This window comes from Brassica rapa, chromosome A02, assembly GCF_000309985.2.
Source record: "Brassica rapa cultivar Chiifu-401-42 chromosome A02, CAAS_Brap_v3.01, whole genome shotgun sequence".
NCBI classification, from domain to species: Eukaryota; Viridiplantae; Streptophyta; class Magnoliopsida; order Brassicales; family Brassicaceae; genus Brassica; species Brassica rapa.
The window spans coordinates 716,833-737,132 of NC_024796.2; the positions used below are offsets into that span (position 1 = coordinate 716,833).

The 20,300-nt window shown below is 35.2% G+C and overlaps 3 protein-coding genes across 5 annotated transcripts; 1 reads left to right on the forward strand and 2 right to left on the reverse strand.

Moving 5' to 3' along the window:
* Nucleotides 1-34: 34 nt before the first annotated feature.
* LOC103850545 (protein BTR1) lies at nucleotides 35-2,777 on the reverse strand. Of its 3 annotated transcripts, none has more exons than XM_009127309.3 (8): nucleotides 2,614-2,777; nucleotides 2,460-2,519; nucleotides 2,110-2,348; nucleotides 1,776-1,882; nucleotides 1,252-1,445; nucleotides 754-815; nucleotides 458-615; nucleotides 35-375 (listed from the first exon to the last, which is right to left on the reverse strand). In XM_009127309.3, the coding sequence occupies exons 2-8, from the start codon at nucleotides 2,515-2,517 to the stop codon at nucleotides 279-281; spliced, it is 915 nt and encodes a 304-aa protein (XP_009125557.1). In that variant the 5' UTR covers nucleotides 2,518-2,519; nucleotides 2,614-2,777; the 3' UTR covers nucleotides 35-278. The 3 variants fall into 3 exon arrangements, with proteins under 3 accessions (XP_009125557.1, XP_009125556.1, XP_009125555.1); XM_009127308.3 differs by having other exon boundaries at nucleotides 754-821; XM_009127307.3 differs by having other exon boundaries at nucleotides 754-878.
* A 6,458-nt stretch (nucleotides 2,778-9,235) lies between these two features.
* LOC103850548 (cyclin-dependent protein kinase inhibitor SIM) lies at nucleotides 9,236-10,069 on the reverse strand. The gene has a single exon (XM_009127312.3). It carries the CDS (start codon nucleotides 9,833-9,835, stop codon nucleotides 9,446-9,448), a length of 390 nt encoding a protein of 129 aa, XP_009125560.1. The 5' UTR covers nucleotides 9,836-10,069; the 3' UTR covers nucleotides 9,236-9,445.
* A 292-nt stretch (nucleotides 10,070-10,361) lies between these two features.
* LOC103850549 (glucosamine inositolphosphorylceramide transferase 1-like) lies at nucleotides 10,362-20,300 on the forward strand. Its single transcript, XM_009127314.3, has 4 exons — nucleotides 10,362-16,946; nucleotides 17,071-17,193; nucleotides 17,498-17,665; nucleotides 17,750-20,300. Exons 1-4 carry the CDS (start codon nucleotides 16,740-16,742, stop codon nucleotides 19,403-19,405), a joined length of 2,154 nt encoding a protein of 717 aa, XP_009125562.1. The 5' UTR covers nucleotides 10,362-16,739; the 3' UTR covers nucleotides 19,406-20,300.

The window sequence follows — 20,300 nt, forward strand, 5'->3', positions numbered from 1 at the left end:
CAAAACTTAAATACAAATAAGAACACAAAAAATATATGAAAACAGCAAATGCAATGTTATGGGTTGTTACAACAAAACTTCAACAAAATGAAATAAAGTTATTATGAAAATAGCACATCTAACTCCAAACATTGTATAATGTCAAGATCCAAAAAAAAAAAACGAAAGAAGAAACAAAGATCCTAAAGAACATTCTCTGCCTCACTCAAAAGACTTCATCTTAAAGCCTCAAACCAATAAATAAAACAGACAAGAGATAGGAACCAATGATGGATACTCTATTCGGTGGCTCTCTCTGAGGCTGAATCAACTTTTTGTTTTATCATCGTCTCAGCTTGTTGGATTGCTCTTTGTGACCCTGTGATACTCACTTTCCTGTCATTTTATTTTGCCATTTAACAAGGTTTAGACATGAGAGATTCGATTACAACTCCCCTCCAATGAACTTAGCTTTTACCTGTCAGTGGTTCCAGACATGAAATCGCCTCGGTCTGATATTTTTATTCTGGCACCTGTCATCTGAGTGATTTCCATGATGTTTCTTCCTCCACGGCCAAGGACCAATCCTATATGCTCATCCGACACACCCATTGTCACTGTTGTACTAGCTTCTTCCTGGAATATATACCAAAACACACCGCTTAAGAAATGATAAAAAAAAAAAAAAAAAAAAAAACGAAAGACCACAACATTCATTCATATATCTGCAAATTAATACACCACACTATCCATAGCAGTAACCATGAGACTAACCTTGTGGTTTTGATACTTGCCTCCAGAACCGTTGGGTGCGTAGTTAACTGAATTGTATCCCGCTGTTGCTACAGAAGGAAGTACATACGCATATGGAAGACCATGAAAACCAGAGTTGAAAAGACCTAAAATGCCGAATTAAAAGGAACTTACAAGACAAAAAGGCTCCACAAGATACAAGCATCATACAATCTAAAATTCATTACTAAACCCATTAACACCTAAGTTGGCATCTGATTATCTATAATTCTGTAGAAAATGCTATTCTAATCAAACGCACTTAGATTGTCCACAATGACCCAGTGTGGTAACTAAACAGTCTTTTTTTTTCATATGAAAAATAATTTAGAAAAACTTAATGAATAGTCCCAAAAAGATCTAACCATTTACTTTATAGCTTTTCCCACATGGATAATTGAAATGCAATCAAAGACATACAACAAAAGAAACTTCAAGGAGATAAACAAACTTAACTAATCTAGTAGTGAGTTGATATACCTGCATATGAATATGGAGAATGCACATTCTGGGAGTAATGATCATCTTCGGTAAGCTTAGCCAAAATCAAATCAATAGCCCGCATCTGCTCCTCGAAGGTTCCAGACAATGTGACTAGCCTATCACTCAACCCATAGTAGGTATTATCCAGAGGAGATATCTTAATACCAGCTTTAGATTCCTCAATGAATGACCTGTGTCAACAGAAAAAATACGTCTTAACGGTTAATGAAACCAGTACTACTACTAAATTCAATATTCCTAAACAAAACAAAAAATGCAATGCCATATTTTAAATCTTCAAACTCTAATACTTCAAACTAAGGGCATATGCATCGGTGAGTTTCTCACCAGAATCTCTCACCAACTATATTAATATTTAATCGAAAAGTCTCTCAGCTTTTCTGAGAAATTCTCCAATTAAATATTAATATAATTGGTAAGAAAACTCTTTGCACCTGTCACAAAGTATGTACTCTCAAAGCATGGAAACAATTCAATAACATGAGCAGTTACAAACTTACTTGATGGTGGCCCCTCCTTTACCAATAATGCCTCCACAAGAACTATTAGGAACCACAAGTCTCAGTCTTCTCCTAGGCTCAACATCACTACCATCTTCAGCATGAAGCTAAACAATCAAATAGAAAAAAAAAAAAGTCAAAAACAACTCTCACAATATATAAAACATGAAATACAAATGCATGGCCAGTCCTGAGCCAACCCGGATGAAACATTCGCCTCATGCCCCCAAATTTGTGGAATAAAAATTTTAAAGCCTCCAAACTATTGAAATCTTTATTAAATCGTATCCAGGCCCCCAAAATCTCACGGCGGGGAACGAGTCTATCTACCTACCTCACTGTGCAATTTATCAAGGATAAGTTCGAGTCCAGTAACAACTTCTTTAACCGATCCGGATATCATGATAATCCTATCAGTAGTCCCAGGGAAAAACTCTTGGTTACGCGAGAGCTGGATCCTGGCCCCGGACTTGGCCTGAAACTCAGTGATGGTGGAGCCTCCTTTCCCAATGACGGAGCCAGCTGCGGCATTGGATACAAGGAAACGAACGTGCGTTGGCTTCTCCACAGAGTCTAAAAAAAGTCAATAGCAATCAATCAATCAATCATCAGCTCAAAATACGGATCCGATTCACGATGTTAGGCAAACAATTTTAAGCTGAGAATGGATCGGATCGGAGATACCAGATTCCGAAGGCTCTGGGGATCTGTTGTTGGTGAGCTCTTCAGGGGTGGACTCCATTGCTAGAGATTGGAGATAAGGATCGAATCAACATTAAGGAATACAATGAACGAAACGGAGAAGATAGAGATTGAAAGCTGATGATTCGGAAGTTACCAGAATTTGAAATCACCTCTCCTTCCTTCCTTCCTTCCGTCGCCGCCGTTCGGTTTGAGATTCTCGTTTGGATTATTTGTGAAGTGGGCTCTCTGCTCTATCTATCCACTAGGCTTGCTCTCCTTATTCTATTATTTTATTTTATTTTATTTTTTATTTTATCTATTTTAATTTATTAAAAATCTGAACGTTTAATGAGTTTTTTTTTACATTAATTAAGTTATATGTGAGTATCTAAGCATATTCAAATAAATTCCTCTTTAAAATTATGAATTTATATGTGAATTTATTAAAATCTGAACGTTTAATAAGTTTTTTCTTACATTAATTAAGTTATATGTGAGTATCTAAGCATATTCAACTAAATTCCTCTTTAAAATTGTGAATTTATATGTGAATTTCAAATAAATTCCTCTTTAAGTTATGTGTGAATTTATTTTACACAGTTAAATTTTATTAATTTATTAAAAATCTGAATGTTAATAAGTTTTTTCTTACATTAATTAAGTTATATGTGAGTATCTAAGCATATTCAAATAAATTCCTCTTTAAAATTGGTTCTCATAATTTATTTTCATATCTACTGTTTTTAGTATGTTAATTTGTTTTGCTCAATTTGGTACTTAAGTTAGATAGCCTAACGTTATCTCATTTATATTGTTAAGTAGTTGTAATTCCTTCTTCAAAATATGCATCATGTAGATGTAGTTACTCCTTCAAATCCAAAAGTTGATAGTGTATAGTTTCTGAATTAATCAAAATTTAAATTAAATAAGAAAGAAAGAAAGTTGGGCCTGCATTGATTCATCCCTCCTACAGTTTGATGTCTAAATCATACTTGCATGGGCTGAATTTTACTTTAGCCCAAACTATACGGGTCTGCCGTGGGCTGAATCAAGAATTGAAAAACTCAGCTAAACTATCTGGTTTTCCGGCTTAACCGGTTTGACGTTTGAGTTTTTTTTCTTCCAACAAATTTAGTAAAAACAAATAGCGTGATGATGTTGGAAACAAATTTTGTTTGTATACTAAACAACAAAATAATATTGTTTCATTCAGATGTATAGACATGGCTCCTCTTTGGTCACAGTGACCAAAGGTAACCATTATATACTACCTTTCTATTTCAATGCCATTAAAATGTTTGATCTAATTCCATTTATTTCACCTCTACCCCTGTAACCTAATTTTGTAAGCTATTAATTACATATTTATTGTATATATATCCACAAAACTTTTTAAATACAACCTAGTCCACTCCTCGTCTATATATATATTTCAAAAAGTATTTTTGGGTAAACCGATATAATTCAGTATATTACTTATTTTACGCCTGTAATTCAGTATATTCTGGAAGTTTGCAGAATTAACGACGTTATACTATGCCAAACAAACCGGCTAACTTTTTTTTAACGTCAAACCGGCTAATTATTGTACACCAACATGTTGTATGTATACTAATATTGAATAATACTGATTTCATGTGCTGGATTAATCATTGTGTTGATTTTTACGGCGTGTATAAAAATATTACTATATACTGAAGGTGTTTTACGCACGATCTAATAAAATAAACCGGATCAAGACCAATCAACCAGGATCATATAAATTAGTATGTCATCATCGTGCCTATCCACCTTTATCTACATCGCATTTACAAGATATCCGTGAAAAGTAAATCTACATTGTAAACTGTATTATATTATTTAATTATCTTTTGTTTAATTTGATACTTCGTAATATTTGTACTAATATGTTAATAATATGTCACTAAAAAGTACAGTAAATATTGACAACATAATTCTATAACTAAGTCGGTACGAAACTCAATGTTCATAACTTCTAAGAACTCGACACTCAAATATTATATCTGAATGTATACATAATGTAAGTTTGTGATATTTAAGTATAAAGTATCGAATTATATCTATACGTATATTTCAAAGCATATATGTGTCCTTTTCTTTTGTAACACAAATATATATATATATATATATATAATGTTATTTTTATTTTTTTTTGTGAAAAGATATATAATGTTATTTAGTACTAGTATTTTTGATCGTTTTGTTCAGACTGACGCTGAATTATCAAATAAAATGTTCACTAAATCCAGATTTGCACTGTAATTACTCTAATCATGGGATACTGACGTATAACATTTAGTATGAAATTTTGACATCCGAAAATTCCGAGTAATTGGGGGAACCACCCGTAATGATTCTTAGATATCCATGAGCGTCATCCACAACCACATTAAAGTACATTTAATTACATTAATTTACAGATCCCAAAGCCGTATTTATCGGTCTATCTGTCAGCTCAAACTGTCAGAGATCAACATGAATTTCCGATCAACTTTTCTCGATTACAATATTACTTAATTACCTTGAGAAATATTATCAGTCTATTTTTTATTTATATAAAAATATTGATTCAAATATAGTTGGATCAAGGCATCATTATCGGCGTCTTTCACAGGCATATAAGACACGCAGCCGTTATACTATCTCCATTTCCAAAAGTAAAATTTTATAATTTTTTTTTGTTTTATAAAGATAAATTTTTTAAATTTTATGGTATTTTTGTATACTTTTTAAAAAACATTAATTATAAATATTTGAATTGATTAGATTTAATTGGTGAAATGTAATTAAAAAAAATAAAAAAATAATAAAAACTATATATATTTATTATATTCTTAATAAACGTGAAATCTCTAGAAAACCTTACTTTCCGAAATGAATTTTCCGGATGGAGTATAATTCTAAACGCCATTACTTTTCTATCATTCGCATTAACCTGAACTTCTTCCTTTTTTTTCGTTTAAACCTCATATGTTTTCGCAATTCTCAATATTACCTTCCGAACTTCACTTAATCTTGACGATGATGTCATGTAAATTATATTTTTTTATCTTACTACACCATAAATATGTGGTGTTTATTAGATCTGATCGAGGCATATAATCATGCACACCATTGTAACACGTTATATAAATCCTATCGTGGCCGACAAAAACAATTGCTTGCTAATAAGGCAACTCATTTTCATATATTAGTTACCATCATAATAGATGTTACATTTATTCAATAATTTTTATTGATTGATTTATAAATTTCATATATCCATTTCATGAAAGTGCATCGAACAGCTGTTGTGAGAAAGTAATGTTTACCGTGGAGCGAGATGAGGGAAACTCAGGCAGCCTACGCACATCTTAATTTACCGTGGATCCTGATGGGAGACTATAACGTTTCGCTGTCTTCAGCTGAACATTCCCGAAGTATGGATTATCGAAGTGATCAGACAAGTATGCGGGCGTTTCAAGAGGTATTGACAGATTGTTCTCTAGTTGATCTGGCTTTCGGAGGTGCTCTGTTTACCTGGTGGAACAAGAGAGATGAGGATCCCATAGGCAAAAAGTTAGATCGAGCTTTGGTCAATGAAGATTGGTTGCGTCTGTTCCCCAATTCCCATGCATATTTTGACGCAGGAGGAGTCTCTGATCATGCACGGTGTTTGGTTAAACTAACGGGGATTCAGGATGAAACGAGGAAGCCATTCCGCTTCTTCAACTTCCTAGTCGAAAATGAAGAGTTCCTGCCAGCAATCCAGGAATCTTGGAATATCTCATCTCGGCTATATCACTCCCGTACTGCCCTGTCTGATTTTCACAAGAAGCTTAAGCTGCTGAAGCCAGTGCTAAGAACCCTCAACCGTACGCACTATGGTGACCTTCCTAACAGAACTAAGCAAGCATTTGAGGAGCTATGTGAGTGTCAAAACAGGGTACTAATAGACCCTTCTGCTGAGAACTTTATGCAGGCAGCAGAGGCTTCAGATAAATGGAATAAACTGGCACGCATAGAGGAGAAATTCTACAGACAGAAAGCTTGTATCCGATGGCTCCAGGCAGGAGATCATAACACACTATTCTTTCACAGAGCTGTTCAGATCAGAGTTGCCCGCAACACGATTCGTAGGCTGGTGACTGAGCAAGGGGCTGTTCTCACTACAGCAAGCGACATCAAGAGAGAAGCTGTAGCCCATTTCCAAAGGTTTCTTCAGGCGCAGGAACAAACAGAGGAGATCTCGGTAGACTCCTTGAATCAGTTACTGACGTACCGATGTCCCACTGAAACATCAGCGCGATTAGTAGCTCCTGTTACGGCCCAAGAAATCTATGAAGCGTTGTTGGCTCTTCCTAATGACAAGGTATCAGGACCAGACGGATTCACCAAGGAGTTCTATGTGGGAGCTTGGAAAGTAATAGGACAGGATTTCATCACAGCAATCCAGTCCTTTTTTCTTTTCGGTTTTCTACCATCAGGAATCAACGCGACTATTCTTACCCTCATACCAAAGATAGAGAACGCTGAGAAGATGAAGGACTTCCGCCCCATTGCCTGTTGCAACCTACTGTACAAGGTCATATCCAAGGTACTTGCCAATAGATTGCGATTTCTCTTCCCTGATGCTATTGAACCAAATCAGAGCGCTTTCATCACTGGCCGGCTTCTATTGGAGAATGTGTTGCTAGCCTCGGAGCTAGTGAATGGATATCACAAACCCACCACTTCACAAAGGAGTGCAATTAAGTTTGACATTTCCAAAGCTTTCGACACGGTTAAATGGTCTTTCATTACCTCAGTGTTGAAAGCTATGGGTCTGCCACTACAATTTGTCCATTGGATCCGTCTTTGTATATCTACAGCAGCTTTTTCGGTTTCAGTCAATGGCAGTCTTGAGGGGTTCTTCACAAGTGCAAGGGGCATAAGACAGGGATGCTCGCTCTCTCCCTATCTCTATGTAATATTGAGCAACGTACTATCCAAGCTACTAAATAAGGCAGCAGAGGCAGGCGGGTTTCAGTATCACTCGCAATGCGTGGGAGTTAAACTGACTCACCTGAGCTTTGCGGATGATATAGTGGTCTTCACAGATGGCACAGTAGAGTCTCTACACGGGGTAATGGAGGTCATGACAGAGTTTGCGACTATGTCAGGGTTGCATATCAATGCAACTAAATCAACTATATTCGCATCAGGACCTGACGTGGAGCCACTGCTTGAAGAGGCAACGGCTTTGGGAATCAGTACAGGAACCCTTCCGATACGGTATTTGGGCATGCCTTTAACGACTAAATCTCTAACTCCACTGGATTATGAGCCACTTATAGACAAGGTGCGTAGTAGGATGCTGCATTGGTCCAATAAAGCCCTCTCCTATGCTGGGCGACTTCAGCTCATCAACTCTGTTGTCATGAGTATGGTTAATTTCTGGAGTTCTGCATTTATTCTCCCAGTCAAGTGCCTTGACACAATTGAGAGTATGTGTGGTGCGTTCCTCTGGTCAGGTTCTCCCACACAAACTCATAAAGCTAAAGTAAGTTGGGCTGATCTTTGCTACCCAAAAGATGAGGGAGGCCTGGGAGTACGAAGGCTGAGAGACTCTTCTACGGTCTTCGCTCTAAAACTGATCTGGCGCCTATTTACTCAGCCTACTTCACTGTGGGTTTGTTGGATTAAGTACTATTTGCTTAGAAACAGCTCCTTCTGGGATGTAAGGGATACTCAAAAAGGGTCTTGGATGTGGAGGAAACTACTCAAGCTCAGAGATATGGCATATGGTTTTTTTAAGGTGGAGGTTAAGGACGGGCAGTCAACTTCGTTTTGGTTTGATAACTGGCTGGGTAAAGGGCGCTTGATTGATATAACTGGGGCCGCAGGTACTACATTTATTGGAATACCTCGTCGTGCCACCGTCAGTGATGCAGTGAAGCAGAATGCTTGGGCAATACGAGGAGAGCGGAGTCGTCATTACCACGAGCTCCACGCAGCCATTGTTGCAGAACCGGTTCCTGCTCCTCAGCTGGGTAGTGATGTAGTGCTTTGGAGAGTAGATGATGATGAATATCACGATGAATTCTCCAGCTCTAAAACTTGGGAACAGATTCGAGTAAGTAAGGCTAAGGTTGGGTGGAGTAAAGTCGTATGGTTTGTGCAAGGGGTTCCACGGTTCTCCTTTATCACCTGGCTTGCTATCAAGAACAGGTTATCAACCGGCGACAGGATGCGCTCTTGGGGGATGATACAAGGATGTACGTTATGTGGTGAACGAGATGAGACAAGGGATCATTTGTTTTTTGCGTGTCCTTACTCCTACACAGTTTGGCACAGCTTGGCAAATCGCATCCTCGGCCCTCATATAGATCCAGACTGGCAGCTGACACTAGATCATCTACAGACCCTACGCGCTGGTACGCTCGACACAATCATAATCAAAATGCTATTTCAAATGACGATCTATCATGTCTGGCGCGAGCGAAATGCAAGGAGACATCACACAAGCTGGATGACAGTTGAGACCATGCGGGCTACAATAGACAAGAGAAAGTAATGTTTGGCCACTAAACAAATAGTACTTGTCATGGGATTTCACTGTTCATTTTCTCAGTCGAGATTATTCGTTTTTTGTAATCAGTCGAAATATTCGTTTTTTTTTCTTCTGAATTGTTTTTTTTTTTTTTGAATTTTTTTTTTTAATCGATATAGGTTTTTACTTAAGAATCACCTACTCAGTTCTAGCATATGCGAGTGATCTTTCGTTTACAAACAGCTAGGAAAAATATATTATTGAAAACGTTCATAATTCAAATGAAATTAGTAAGAAAGTTAAAAAGATTCCATCGATGGATGGCACATGTATATTTATAGAGTGGGTCGACGCGTAAATTAAAGCTGAGAATCATTAGATAAAATACATAAAATAGAAAAAGCTACCAAGATAAGGAACCTTTAACATGATTGTGGTTAATTCCAATTATTGATCATCTCCGGGAACAAGAACGGAAACTTCTACGTCGCCTAGCCACCGGGAGGGTCGACGTGGTGGCAGTGGTGGGGGATGACGTCATCGTCTGGTTGTAAACAGAGGAGAAGAAGCGATCTATCTCATCTTTGTTAGCAATAATCTCAAACTTTGATGACGTCAAAAGCTTCCTCTTGCAAGATCTGTAGACGAGGGACGGCGGAAGTGCACGTCGTTTCTGCGGCGGAGGAGGAGGAGTAGTGGCGGAGGAGGGAGGAATCTTGTGGTCAGAGGAAGTGGGCGTGGTGCAACCGCCGCCGCCGCCGTCAGCATCTCTGTTGTTGGATCGGATCTTGATGGGTGATGGGAAATTCAACATGGGAAGATCTTGTAATAAATCGAGATCCATTTTCTAAATATAAATAACAAAATGATATGTTCTTGGAGGTTTTGTTTTTGTGTTTTAGCGTGTGCCTGAACAAATCTTCTTAGAGAAGTGGACTTGTGGGTTTAGTTGTATATATGTGGTTTTGTCTTTACATACATGTTTTTCTTCTGTATTATACATGCTCTTATATCTTAATATTAGAAAGATAAGAGATAAAAAAAAAAAGAGAGACCACATTACTTCTATTTACAGCTTTTGACAGGTAACCACATTAATTCCAAGTTAAGTATTACCAATCAATTACGAAATTCTGATACTTAATTAAGCAATAAATTTTGTACTTTATACCTAAGGCTGATCGTTAAGATAAGTATTCTTTTTGATTAAAATAGTCTAAATAACAATGTGGTAAAATTTCTTCTATAAATTTCGTAAAAAAAAACAGATCTACAAGAATTTGAGATTTTTGTTTTTAATATATATAACTTGGTCAATTTTACTTGAACTTAGGCAGTTAAAATTATACACAATCTTTCAACTTTAAACTTCTGATAACTATTTTTCATATCAGTACATAACTAAATATCAATTGTTTGTACGGAAGAGAAAGCAGCTACTTACATAGTATATACATGCATCTCTCTACTGAACGAGATAACAAAACTCCTAATTGCAAAATTAAGGAAGATAGTAATTATAACGTAAAAAGCGGGCATAGATTCGTACTGTTAATTGGAGTGAGAGTTACATCCACTAAAAGAAGAATCAAATCAATAAAATGGAGGGTAGCTATTTGTATATAAGGAATCTTACTTTAATTAACAAAGAAAGAATAGTTTTTCGAATAAATCAAATTTCTATAAATGCAATGTAGAAATATGGAGAACTTGCTTAAAATACACTAAGTTAGATATCACTTTTCAAAAATATTATAGCATTCAGGTTTAAAGTTTAGATATTATTATTTATGGTTTAGTATTAAAGGAGTACAGTTAGGTTTATAACCTTTATAAATAAGTTTTAAACATTTATAAATGATTTAGGAGGATTAATTTTATCTTTTTCATAATAAACTTAAAATATTTATAAGATGGTTATCATCTAAAGTAATTTGAAAAGTAATATCAAGTTTGTGGTAAAAATGGAATTTTCTTTTAAATATGCATATACTTTTATTTTTGGAAATTTAAAAATGTAAAAAGAAATCAAATTCTACTAATGCGGATATAGAGTATATAACATGCACATTTGTTAAAATACTAACATCCATGTGTTTGGAAAATAATAAGGCAGTTTTTTTTGTTTTTTTATTATTATTTTTTATAGTGAAGCAGTAACATTACTGCATGCATACTGGTACAAGTTTTGATTAGTTTACAATAATTAATTTTATTGATAAGAAAATCAATATTACATAGAGATTAGTTTTTATATAACAATGATTAAAATTTCAGATCGAAGTTTTTAATCTAGATCTAAACGTAGAGTTTGGTTAGAATTTTATGTCGTGTACCGCTAAAGAAACTAGAGACATGTCATGTATATAGGACTTTACTTTTTGTACATGCATCATGTATCACATTACATGCATATTTTATATAAAATATATTTTCGTCAGATTTAACAAATTGTTTACTAAGTGAAATCTATTAATATTACGATCTGGGATATAATTACGATCTGTTAAATTTTATTTGTTCAGATCAATTAAGATCCATTTAGAAAGGACGTAGCCAAATCCTTTTATTGAATTAAGGTTCCATGGATATCTTTTTACGATTCTTAAAGATACTTACTAAGTTTGATCCTTAGCTCTTTTTAACCACGGTTTTAATATATATACATGAAAAAAAATACTTACAAGAAAGTAGTGTATAAAGCTGTAACAAATTAAATTACTATATAGTTATATGAAACTAATAGTCAGCATATACATAATACATGATGTATACAGGCTTGGTTACAAAAAGTAGTTACGTATTATTGTGCAGAGAATCTATCATCTAAAGAGATGCCGTGTGTTTACTATTAGAGGATGCATGTGGTGTGATGTAGGGTAGATCTGTGTAAGTGACTGGCAATATCACGGTGAAGGCCCAGACAAAGGTACATAAGAAGAAACGATCTCTCTGATCTTTCCTAAGTATCTGAATCTCGTTATTGTTTTTTATTTTATTTTCTTTAACTTTTAACAGAAAAGTAGATTTTTTTTTTAATCTTTTACGTCGTGGACATGCATGGACATTGGACGCTTTTCTTTTTCCTTTTTTTTTCTGAGTTAAATTTGATTTTTTTTCCTGAACCACTGTGTTTCTTTTCGATCAATCTTTCTGAACTACTTTAGTTGTTGACAACAAAAACAACTTGTATTGATAATTTGATACTCGAACGTTCGTGCTTTTTAAGCTCCTTTTTTGTTGTTGAGGATTTTGGTATCACTAACCTAGCTCGTATCTAAGATAGTAAGATTAATGATCTTAAATATAATGATGTGAAAGGAATTTAACTAACAGAAACAGATTAATGTAACTGGTAAATCGAAAATTGAGTGTCGGTTTGAGGTGAATTTGAATATCACACGCTGTATTTAACAAAGAAAAAAGGAATAATTCAAGAATTTCAGTTTTATGTGAGTAGCTATGTGAACAGAAACCTAGCTAGGTAGAACTGCTAGATGTAAAAAAAATCGCCAACATGATATTATATTATTTTTACTTGGTTGACAATTTGCATATATGAATACAATTCATACGTGGCTATGTTAATAGGTATTCATTGTATAAAACATTTTATTCGTTGTAAAGTACGATGGAGACAAGCGAAGCAAGTAAAACGTAACGTGCATGCATCCATATTAATTTATTTATCCTTATATAATACTTATCAAACTAGTTTCCATATTAATTTATTTATCCTTATATAATACTTATCAAACTAGTTTCCAGAATTTTATTTCAACATTTAGTGGGTAATGATCATGATGGTCCTCTCTTGGATGTTTATGTTTCATTTCAGATTCTTTTTAACAAATATCATCTACAAGATCCTATATATATTATATCTATTGACTATACATGACAAAAATAAAATAATACAGTACTAGTACTGAAAAAGAGAAATTATTATTTGTATAAAAATGAAAAATCAATGTAACTAAAAGGCTAACATATATAATTATGATGGAAATTTGCACCAGAAACTGATATAAAAATATTTCATTACACAAAAAATATAAATATACATAATGGGCCTCGATCAAAAAAAAAATACATAATGGGCGAACAGATAAATCTCCAGTCATAACTGGAGAAAAATGAAAATTTCCTAAAAAACTGAGTCTACAACCAAACTTAAAATTACAACTGTTTTAAGTTCCAAACAGATAACGATATAAAATCGAATTATTTGGAATTTGCAACAAAACCGACAAAAGACTTTACAGTCAATTATTTAAGAACTGGTTTTGTTTACAAAGATATTAGAGAAATTCCGTATGATAGACTTAAATTTTTTTTTTGTCATAAATATACATCTTAAAAATAAAAAATAACCAAAATAGATTTAAATATTTTATCAAAAAAATTAATATATACTTATATCCATAAGATTAATTAATCTAAACATTAGGGTTTATAGTTAAGGAATGAGATTTATGGTTTAAGGATTAGGGTTTAAGATTTAGGGTTTATAGTTTAGAGTTGAACAGTGAGGTTTTAGGATAGGATTTCTAATTTTTTTATAAAAAAAAATTAAAATTAAAAAATTAAAAAATATTATTTTGATCATTTCAGTTTTTGAAGTATGTTTTGTGACAAAAACTTAAAAAAGATTTATTTCAGAGAATTGCCGATAATATCTTCAACGAGATATAACCACATGCCATATGCTAAAATGGTAAAACAATAGGCTGGGGGAAAGTTAGAAAGTATTGGGACCATTTATATAATATAGAATACATACCAAACCCCATCAACTTTTCTTGATTCTTTCCGATTGTCCTCATACCATTTAATTTTGTGAAGTCGTTACTTCACTGTTGTGATTGATATCTAGTTCACAATTAAATAAATGCCACAACTCATTTGGTCAGTTTTTGATGTAGACATGAAGAAAAGGAAGCTTTGCACGGTTTAGCTTTCCAAAAGTTTGTGTAGGATTTAATTATTTATGGTCCCTCTTTGTTTAGTAGATGGCTGAAAAGGGGTTTGTTAAAGGGTTGATGGATTCCAAACTCGCATGTGAATCGGGCTGTCTTCAAATGCTTTTGACTAAAGGGATTGATATATCATATATAGATCAATTGGGTACTAGAGATAGCTAAGCTTTAGTAATGATTTATCTTCTTCTTCTTCTTTCCTTTTTCTTATGTCGAGGTTCCACTATGAAAATCAAACACGAGGTCGTTGGCATTGTTGGTATTGAGTCATGTCATTTTTCAACATCTGTACCGGGGGACTTCACTTTTCAAAAAGTCCTTATTATCACTAAAATCAATTTTTTTTTGATCGAAAATTATCACTAAAATCAATTATGATGAAAACTTCACTTGTTTTTGAAACGTGGAGTGTGATCTCTAGGTTCTTTGGTCCAATAGAGTGACCAAGGCTGGTATCAAGGAAGTCCTGTTAGCGGCATCACACAAGTCTACACCTAACGTCTGGATTCGCTCCGACTCTCTCGAGCTCATTAGAGCTATCAACTCGAACACATTTTCTATGGAGCTCTATGGAGTTCTCAAGGACATCGAGTCTCTATCCTCTATTTTTACCTTTGTTTACTTTTCGCATGTGCCAAGGTTAAGTAACGCTTATGCTGATTCGCTTGTGAAGAATGCATTGCTACTTAACCATGCTATCTTCTAGTAAAACTCCTTTATTAATATAATTGATGTTGTTCAAAAAAAAAAAGTGACCAAGGCTGGTCCAATTGTAATCACAATAGCGATGAATGAAATTGTAATGTCTCCCCCCTGCATTGCTACTTAACCATGCTATCTTGTAGTAAAACTCCTTTATTAATATAATGCATGTTGTTCAAAAAAAAAAGAGTGACCAAGGCTGGTCCAAATGTAATCACAATAGCGATGAATGAAATTGTAATATCTCCCCTCCCCCCCCCTCCCCCCCGACCACTTTGGTCTGTGGGTTTCATTCCGCATTACATTAATTTTTCAAAGATTCGAAAGATTTGTTTACCAACCATGCAATCAAAGAATGATTTTTTTCATGTGTTTGACCTCATACAATCGCGAATCATTTTTGATAAATCACATATCTCTTAATTTTAAAGTTATTTCTAGATTTATGACCGACAAGTTAAATATACTTTAAAATTAATACCCATGATCGACCCAATAAATCTTATACGGATAAAAACCCAACCCATTATTAGTGGATTTGGGTAAACCCATGGGTAACTACCCATGTTAACATCCCTATAGATAGTGATCTCGTATCTTTTCATCGAACAATAAATCGAATTTATGAACACACATGCTCATCGTTCTCGTTATTAATTGTACCTTTTGTCAATCGTTCTTTTATGGATTAGCGTCCATGATAGAGCTCTCCATGATTAATACTGTTTATACTGTCACTTAGCATGTTTCGATATTTTGGGGGGCATTAAACTCAAAGTTTATGTACTATTCAGTTAGTCCGCACCCACTCTCCAATATAATGGTCTAATCTTTTTCAAATTTACAGCCAGGCATAGTACGTAGCCAGTCAGTTTTATATATGATGTTTTAAGACAATGATCCTTATACTTAGTGTACTCGTCTCAAGTATTAAAATGCAATAACTTCCACGTCTAGTCAAAGAGATTATATGACAAAAACTATGAAAGTTTATATATATATTATAAGGACAAAACAAATTCTCAGTTAAAATATTAATTAGTGTTTTTGAACTACGTATCCATTCAGAAGCAGAGTCTAGATTACGTTGACCTTCTAAATATATTATAACTTTCTTAAGTAATCAATCAAAGCCAAATCAAGCTTAACTATATAAAATGTCTCGAATATCTAGAATTTCAGACAGATTAGCTCGTGGCTCGGGTCAAATAATTTTATTCAAACATAGGTTTGCAAGAAACTTCTTTGTCGAAAAACATCTTTATCAGATTACTTTACCTATTACTCGAGTCTTGGGTACCTTCACAATCACATGAACTGAAAAAAAAAAACACAAATGGACCACTAGTAAATTGAACATTGGACATTAGTATGTAAGCAATGGAGTTTTAGAAACTATTCGGGTAAAATGATTTCTATGAACTATAGAAGAAGATTCAGGCTATACATATATATATATATATATATGAATATAAATGTAATGTATACTGAATTAAGAAAATGGTACCTCTCTATATAGCTAGCAACAACCATGACTCTATGACTATGAGTTGTTGGCAATTGATATATTGTTGACAATTTACGATATTTTGGGGGTGCATTCCCAATTAATGGACAATATATTTCAAAACAAATTCTGCGTAAATAGTAACAATGCATATATTAAGAACTCCTCGGATATATTTTCAAAAGTGCATGAAATACAAAATGCACAGCTGGTGGATCGTTGTCTTAGATCAATGAATCTATAAGAAATCAAGAAAAAAAAATCTTGTGACTAGTTTATTATTATCGTATAATAATTGATTATAACTAATTTGTAATGAAATCCATAATTAAAAAAAAAAAAGTTTCTTCCAGGCCTGATGATTGTCCAATAGGCAGGGGTATTTTATCTGGATTACAATGCCCAGGCTTGGGCCTAGTCCCAACTCTTTAAAATTCGTGGCATGACGTCATCCGAAAGCCGGTTCTGTTAAAAATAAGGAACAGACATGCCAAGTAACGTATCCGCTTATCCATTACACTCGTAACCTTTATAATCCCCTCGCCTACGCAAGCGCCTCCATGCGGCGTTTTTTGTTCTTCGTTTCCTGCTTTGGGTTGTTCGCTTTGATTGCCATAACGTACGCGTGGCTCGCGTTTCCGCCGCATATCGGACGCACGGATCATGTGTCCTCTTCTTCCCTAGGTTGCAGAGAGGATAACGAGGGTTCCTGGTCCATTGGCGTTTTCTATGGCGATTCTCCCTTCACTCTCAAACCCATCGAAACCGTGAGTCTCCTAATCTACTCAGTTTCGTGCAATTTTATTAGAATGCAAATCGTTTGATAGCTAGGGTTCATGAGTTTTGAATCAACAATATTAACCACGTTTTATCTGGTGAGTTTGGAAACAGATTAATGTATGGAGGAACGAGAGTGCAGCATGGCCTGTAGCTAATCCAGTTTTAACATGTGTCTCCTTGACCAATTATGGCTTTCCAAGCAACTTTGTAGCTGGTCCATTTCTCTATGTACAGGTATACACATTATAGTCATCTTCATCGACACAAAACAGGTCCTCAAAATTTTGGAGGCTATAGACAATTTAATAAGAATTTCTATTAACACTTTTTGCGTACAATTTTATGGGTTATATATATGTAATTTTTTCTTAAAATTTTGGAGGTTGTAGGCCAATACTCCACTAGTCTATGCTTAGGACCGACCATGCATCATCGACATTGCAGTATCTTTGACTTATCATGAACACATTCTCTAGCGAAAGTGTTATAAGTCTCTTTTGCTCATGTCTCATTTCTCATTCTTATCTTACCAAAACAGGGTGATACTCTTTACATGTTCTTTGAAAATAAAAACCCCATTACAATGCAAGGGGACATAGGAGTTGCACAAAGTACCGACAAAGGAGCAACTTGGAAACCTCTCGGTATAGCTCTGGATGAGCCTTGGCACTTATCTTTTCCTTTCGTCTTCAATTACAACGAACAAGTGAGAGATCGGTTTCTTACTAGCAAAGTTCCATGATACACACTCATGATATTAACATACTTTTTTTTTGTTTCTTTCTAAAAGATATACATGATGCCGGAGAGCAACCAGATAGGAGAGCTTCGTCTCTACCGTGCTGTTAACTTCCCTTTAACTTGGAAGCTAGAGAAAGTCATCTTACAAAAGCCGCTTGTTGATTCCACCATACTCAACCACCAAGGAAACTATTGGCTATTTGGATCAGATCATAGTAGTTTCGGACATCTAGAAATTTGGTACAGCGCCACTCCTCTTGGCCCATGGAAGCCACACAAGAAGAATCCTATCCACAACGGGGCAAGAAACGGAGGGAGAGCGTTTTTACATAAAGGTAATCTCTACCGTGTTGGTCAAGCTTCCAGTGAGAGTTATGAGAAAAAGATACGAATTTATAAAATAGAGATTCTTTCTAAGGAAGAGTATAGAGAAGTCCAAGTCCCCTTTGATTTAGAAACGTCACATAAAGGTCAAAACTCTTGGAACGGAGTTAGGCAGCATCGCTTCGATGTGTTACAGCTAAGCTCTGGCGAATACATTGGTCTTGTTGATGGTGACCGTGTAACATCAGGTGATCTGGTTTTTAGGGTTTTTCTAGGGTCTGCTTCTCTCGCAGGTGCTATTACACTTGTTGTGTTGCTAGGGTTTTTTCTTGGGATCTTGAACTGCATTGTTCCATCAACCTGGTGTGTGAAATACTACAAAGGAAAAAGAACCGATGCGGTCTTGAACTTGGAGACAACAAGTTTTGTGTCTGAACAGTTAAGAAGGATGTGTTCTAGGTTAAACCGAGTACCGCCTTTTCTCAGAGGACTTGTGAAACCTAACTCCACGTTTGGAAGATTGACACTAGGTTTGTTATTAGTTCTAGGAGCTTTGCTCACATGTGTAGGGATTAGTTATATATACGGTGGAAGTGGAGCGGTGTTGCCTTACACATTAAGAGGTCATGTATCTCAGTTCACGTTAGCAACTATGACGTACGACGCACGTCTCTGGAACCTAAAAATGTACGTGAAGCATTACTCTCGATGCCCTTCTGTGAAAGAGATCCTTGTCATATGGAACAAAGGACAACCTCCTGAACTTACCGAGCTAGACTCGGCCGTGCCAGTTAGAATCCGAGTCGAGAAGCTGAACTCTCTAAACAACAGGTTCAATATCGACCCGTTGATTAAAACAAGAGCCGTTCTTGAGCTTGACGATGATATAATGATGCCTTGTGATACCATCGAGAAAGGGTTTAGAGTGTGGAGAGAGTATCCGGAGAGACTTGTTGGATACTACCCGCGTTTTGTTGATGAGACAATGAGTTATAGTGCTGAGAAGTTTGCGAGAAGTCATAAGGGATACAATATGATTCTCACTGGAGCAGCGTTTATGGACGTTGGTTTCGCGTTTGGTTTGTATCAGTCGGAGAAGGCGAGGCTTGGTCGAGAGTTTGTGGACGAGCAGTTTAATTGTGAAGACGTTTTGTTGAATTTTTTGTATGCTAATGTGAGTGGTTTGGGAAAGGCTGTGGAGTATGTGAGACCCTCTTTTGCTATTGACACTTCGAAATTTTCTGGTGTAGCGATTAGTGGGAATACGAATGACCATTACAGGAAGAGAAGCAAGTGTCTTAGGAGATTCTCTGACTTGTATGGGAGTTTGTCTGATAGGAGATGGGAGTTTGGTGGGCGAAAAGATGGGTGGGATTTGTAGAAAAATGAGTTGTTGCTTGTATGGCAAGTAAATCCTTACCTCAACTGGAACACGAAGCAGTCTTCTTACAAGAATGAAGTTAACTTCGCCGTTGCTAGAAGCATCGGCTTTAACGTCTCCTTTGCAGCACTAAACGTCCATGTTTTGGCAACAAACACTACTCTTGGTTCAAGTCTTGTCTACTTTTTTTCGGTTTTTCTAAAAACAAAATGTAAATATATTCTTATGAATGTGTTTTGCTCTATATTTTAAAAATATTCATTTTGCATTTATTAAATTTAGATTTAAATAAAATAATTGAGTTAGATTTAGCAAATGCAAAAGTCGCCAAAGTTTAAGTAAGATAATTGAATTATTAACGTCTCTTTTGCAAATTCTTCTACATGAATAGCAAAAAAAAAATAGATTTGATTTGGGTCAAATAAAAATTTAATTGAAATGGAAAGAGAATAGAGATTGTGTTCCTCAGTTCGGATCGACACGAATATTTGCAATTTACTCATCTCCTAGCCTATATTTTGTGTACTTTTTGCCATTGAAAGCCTCGTTTTTTCATGTATTCGTGACAAAATTTGCTTATCAAATACTAAGTAAATAAGAAATTCTGGTACGTACCAAGCAATTTATATCGTTGCTCAAGGAGGGAGGGACTGAATCGAGAATGGCATTAAGAGATGTACCCGTAACTTCACAGCTACATAAGCAGCAACGTTAACTGGGTCTCTCTTCTAAATGATACTTCAAAACTATTAAACTAGTAATTAGAGAACATTTCATACCAAAGTCGTGATTTAACCAAAATTTTAAGCTACTGTAGTAACATTTTACAAATGGACCCATAACCTTACAGCTCTCTATGATCAAAATTTTAATCAACTTATATTCAACATAGATG

Coding starts and splice junctions, on each gene's coding strand:
- LOC103850549 (XM_009127314.3), top strand. CDS start 16,740: ATGCGGCGTTTTTTGTTCTTCGTTTCCTGCTTTGGGTTGTTCGCTTTG. Junction 16,947..17,070: donor CTCTCAAACCCATCGAAACC/GTGAGTCTCCTA, acceptor GTTTGGAAACAG/ATTAATGTATGGAGGAACGA. Junction 17,666..17,749: donor TCTTCAATTACAACGAACAA/GTGAGAGATCGG, acceptor TCTTTCTAAAAG/ATATACATGATGCCGGAGAG.
- LOC103850545 (XM_009127307.3), bottom strand. CDS start 2,517: ATGGAGTCCACCCCTGAAGAGCTCACCAACAACAGATCCCCAGAGCCT. Junction 879..1,251: donor TTCTCCATATTCATATGCAG/GTATATCAACTC, acceptor TCGGCATTTTAG/GTCTTTTCAACTCTGGTTTT. Junction 616..753: donor GCAAGTATCAAAACCACAAG/GTTAGTCTCATG, acceptor TATATATTCCAG/GAAGAAGCTAGTACAACAGT.
- LOC103850548 (XM_009127312.3), bottom strand. CDS start 9,835: ATGGATCTCGATTTATTACAAGATCTTCCCATGTTGAATTTCCCATCA.